We start from the raw sequence: 4,621 nt of genomic DNA on the forward strand, positions 1-4,621 counted from the left end.
GACCAGCAAACGCTGCACAAGGGCGGTGGAGGGGACAGGACTGACTCCGGCGCTCCACAGGAGTGTGGAATTCTCAGGCAGAGACAACCCCTAAAGCCCTGTGTTGGTATAAACCCACAGCACCTCTGCATCATGAAACATCCAAAGCACACAACCCTATTCCTTTTACAGGCTGAGAGGTTGCACAAATTTCATAATACATTGCATAGAAAGAATTTTATTACTCTCCACTACATTTGTAAATCTTAAACTTTTACAGACATGACACTTTGCAGGACGAGGGGAGTTACTATATACATTCTTCTCTTCAAGTTTTAGGTTTTTTTAATATGAGTAATGATGGTTAATACCCTTTCAACAGGCCTGAGTGAAAGAAAACCACATACTACTATTTAATAATTTTAGGCTGAAAACCCAAACTAGTTTTGTGATATAAAGCCAGAGAACTAAGTGACTCGTGTGCATATGAAAGGGGAAAATGTGAAAACCCTACAGGCCAAAACTACTTTGAAAGAATTCCAAATTATGCTGAAATGCACGATGACAGTCTGTCCTTTCACAAGAGAGACAAGGAAATACTGTAAGATAGAATTGCTCCCAGTCCAGTGAAATATTTCTGTGCCAATGATTGCACAAGAAGTAATTAAGAAATATTCACAAAACACCACGAGCTGGAATATTATCTCTACCATCTTTGTTTTCTAAAATACTTATTCACTGTTTTGATTTTTATCTGTATCCTGTCATTTAAACAGTTCTGTGCAGAACCACATCTGTGATCTCTCACAGTAAAGCTTCATAGGTCATATTCAACTATTCTAATTTTCTTGGAATGGTCAGTCAAGAACATGTTTAGTTCCAGTTCCTCCATTCACCATCAACCAAGAGTTGCTATGAATTCTCACTTGTTAAGACTGAGGTGGCAAGAAGTGTACCAAGTCAGTAAATTATCCGTTTTTTTGGAGACAAAGCTCTAAGATACATGGTAGCAAGGCATGTGCTTAATATATTCAGAAAAGTCCAAAATTAAGACTTTGGGGAGGAGGGGGGGAATGGCCACTGCCTACTTTCCAAACTGTAAATGGTCACATCCTGCTGTCATGTGTTGTATTTATTTCACTTCAAATTGCTGCAGTCAATTGTCAGGAGCATGAGAGGTAAATGTAGCATTTTTCTCATCCCTGTGTTTCAAATTTTCTCATTGTAGCTGTTGCAGTGTCATTCCAAAGCTGAAAGTGATCTCGATGAGGCTGCTGTGAAGGACGTCCACAGGCTCCAGACTGACTCACCTAGACGGTCCCACCATCTTCAGTGATCCCTGTGCCTGTGCAGGCTCGGGATCATCCACAGAGGAATTAACCACAAGAAGCAGAAATGTCACTGGCATAATTTTATTTAAAAAAAAATCCTAACGCTCATGTGAGCAATCAAGAGAGTATTTCTTTTATTAGAACTTGTATTGCTATGAACATGCAAGAGTGTTTCTTGCTGATGATTTCAGTAATGGTCCCTCCTATCATGTGAGAAATGAGGTAGCCTGGGTATTGACAGCCAGTTTCATCAGACTGATTTAACACTGCATTTTTCAGGTAACTGATCTCTTCAATAAGAATGAGAAAGCCACAATTCTTCCTGTGAATATTTTCTAGGATAAGCTCTTTGCAGACAGTCATAAGATAAAAAATACATGTTCATTTTTATTCTCTCAATTATTAATCTGGCCAAAACTTTTACAATAGGATTACAAAAAATAGGTGTGCTCTGTTCCTACCTGTTTTAGGTAATGTAAAACTAAGTCCAGGAGTGAACGAATGAACAAAGGACTGAATTCTCCCACCACATTCCTTGATCAAGGTACAGATGGTGTCACCTAAAAGATCTCATTATTTCTGTTATATGTTTCTTAACAAAAACACTCTGAAATGAAGAAGAAATTCAGATACCATAGAGAATCTCAAGGACAACATCTTACAAAGAACAATTGCACTTTAGGCTTAAATAAAATTAACATTTCTATGTGGACAAACACTATCATTATTGCATTTCTTACAAGCTCCAATCATAAGTATTTAAATGTTTCGTGCAGTTTGATTTTTCCTCCCTATGAAAGACTATTTAAAACAATCTGTGAATGAATAAAGGAGTTTTAGTAAGAGAACTACAAGGCTTCATTTGCTGCTACTGAGCTTCCAACATCTTTACAAGGTATTTCTGTACAAAATCTGTACTCGTGCTTCAGAGATCCAACATTATACTTATCCTCAACACTACCCAAACACAGTTTATTTTGCAATTATATCCATTTTTACCTTATTTACCCAAGAATGAGGTTTCTTCAGTAGGTCATAACAGATGTAAACGATCTTGTGTTTCATCCATCAATGACAAAAATCACATGTTTAGCAAAACATTTTCACACCACTAGCTCTATTTTCAATACCCCCGCTTCTGTTTTTCTTCTTTATCAAGAATAGCCTGTTTTAGGCTCAATGCAGCATCTTCAAACTGGGGGTTTAACTCTAATACTTTCCTGAAATCTTGCATGGCCTCATCAAAGTCTCCTGTCCCAAAAAAAAAAAAAAAAAGGAAGAAAGAATTATCTTTCTGTAACTGCACAAACTCACAAACCACAACTGAAGAACACCTCCTAGCACTTTCACTAGCAAAAAATAACAGCTGGACTTATTGGACCCATTACATTTGGATTCTCCAGAGGCCCAAGTGGGAGTCAGTGGGTTTCAGAGCAAGAACCAGAGTGTGTATTTTGAACCTCAAACAGACTTGATGCTCAGTTCAGCCAGATTATTAATTTAGGAGAGGAGCCAAAAGGCCCATGCCAACAGCCAGGCTGTCTCACATCTGGCACACAAGTTCCCACATGGTGCCCGTGGTCTGGCTCCATTCTCCTAGTGCTCACTCAAGTCCCTCAACCTCTGTGTCTGGACTTTGCAACAACCAAGCTCCAACAAAGGGCACAGGAGTATGATTTCCTAATGGCATAGTCAAAACCTGGGCAAGACACTCCCCAGAGGTGTCTGGCAACCAACTGGAAGTTGAGAAGACTGTGCTCTCTGGAGCTACACCTGCTTGGAAGATGCTTTAATGGCAGTGCTTGGAACTGGCTTGTTTTATCCCAATGCAGACCTTTCCAGAACTGAAACCACACCTTTCCTCCTATTTTTGACTGAATACCATAATTTCCAATGACATAGCAGCACACCTAGAATCACAAAATATGCCCAGTTGGAAGAGACCCACAAGGATCCCAGAGTCCAACCCCTGGTCCTGCACAGGACTATGCCCAAGAGTCACTCCATGTTTCTGAGAGTATTCTCCACATGCTCCTTGAACTCTGACAGGCTTGGTGCTGTGACCATTGCAATGGGGAGCCTGTTCCAATGCCCAACCACCCTCTAGGTGAAGAACCTTTTTCTAATATCTAAACCAAACCTTCCCTGACATAACTTCAGGCCATTCCCTCGGGTTCTGTCACTGGTCACCACAGAGACGAGACCAGTTCTGTCCCTCCTCTTCCTCTAACGAGGCAGTTGCAGACTCCGAGGAGGTCTCTGCACACACGGGGCGGGCTCGCAGCCGAGCGTGCTGTCACTGCTGACCAAGCGTGCCCCGCCTGGCTCTGCTGTGACACAAAGCGTGTCCCCGCCTGGCTCTGCTGTGACACAAAGCGTGTCCCCGCCTGGCTCTGCTGTGACACCCGCCCTCGGCCCCCGTGCCAGGCAGGTGCTCCCGCCCGGGGCACGGCGGTCGCGCCCGGGCCGCCCTGCCCTGCCCTGCCCCGGGTCGTACCCAGCCGGTAGCGCACCAGCCCCCGGTTGTAGTAGGGCACCTCGAAGCCGGGCTGGCACTCGATGGCGGCCGTGTAATCCTGCAGGGCGGCGGCGAACTCCACGCGCAGGTACCGCACCTGCCCGCGGTCGTTGAGGGCCGTGGCGAGGTCGCGGCGGGCGCTGCGGGCACAGAGCGAGCGGCGTTACGGGGGGCCCGCCCGCCGACCCCGCCCCGGCCCCGGCCCCGGCCCCGGCCCCGGCCCTACCCCGCGGCGCTCAGGGCGATGAAGCGGCTGTAGAGCTCCTCGGCCGCCGAGAGCCGCCGCGCCGCCAGCTCGGCCCGCGCCGCCGACAGCAGCTCCGCCGCCTCCTGCGCCATCCCCGTGACGTGACGGAAGCGGAGCCGGCAGGGCGGGCGGAGGGCGCTGCCCCCGCTGGAGGACCGTGCTCGGCCCAGGGAGGGACGGTGCTCGCATTGAAGAGGAAGCTCAAATACCAGGGCGCACACACATACATACAAAACACAGTACTTCAGTGTTATCGATACAAAATGTATCCTGGACTGCATCGAAGAGCTGTGGCCAGCAGGTCCGGGGAGGTGATTCTGCCCCCTGTACTCCACTCTTGCCAGACCCCACCTGCAGGGCTGTGTCCAGCTCCGGGGCCCCCAGCAAAGGAAGGACGTGGATCTGGTGGAGAGGGTCCAGAGGAGGCCATAAAGACTCTTGGAGGGCTGGATCACTCTCCTCTGGAGACAGGCTGAGAGAGCTGGGGCTGTTCAGCCTCGAGAACAGAAGGCTCCAGGGAGACCTTATAGCACCTTCCAGAACCTA

General features: G+C 47.0%; 1 protein-coding gene across 1 annotated transcript; it reads right to left on the minus strand.

The window, feature by feature from the left end:
• Positions 1–201: 201 nt before the first annotated feature.
• Positions 202–4,171, minus strand: TTC32 (tetratricopeptide repeat domain 32). The gene is made up of 3 exons (XM_050316620.1): positions 4,055–4,171; positions 3,808–3,968; positions 202–2,561 (listed from the first exon to the last, which is right to left on the minus strand). The coding sequence occupies exons 1-3, from the start codon at positions 4,165–4,167 to the stop codon at positions 2,434–2,436; spliced, it is 402 nt and encodes a 133-aa protein (XP_050172577.1). The 5' UTR covers positions 4,168–4,171; the 3' UTR covers positions 202–2,433.
• Positions 4,172–4,621: the final 450 nt, after the last annotated feature.

The sequence above is a fragment of the Myiozetetes cayanensis genome, unplaced genomic scaffold, assembly GCF_022539395.1.
Source record: "Myiozetetes cayanensis isolate MyiCay16 unplaced genomic scaffold, myiCay2020 scf2-11, whole genome shotgun sequence".
In the NCBI taxonomy this organism is placed as follows: domain Eukaryota; kingdom Metazoa; phylum Chordata; class Aves; order Passeriformes; family Tyrannidae; genus Myiozetetes; species Myiozetetes cayanensis.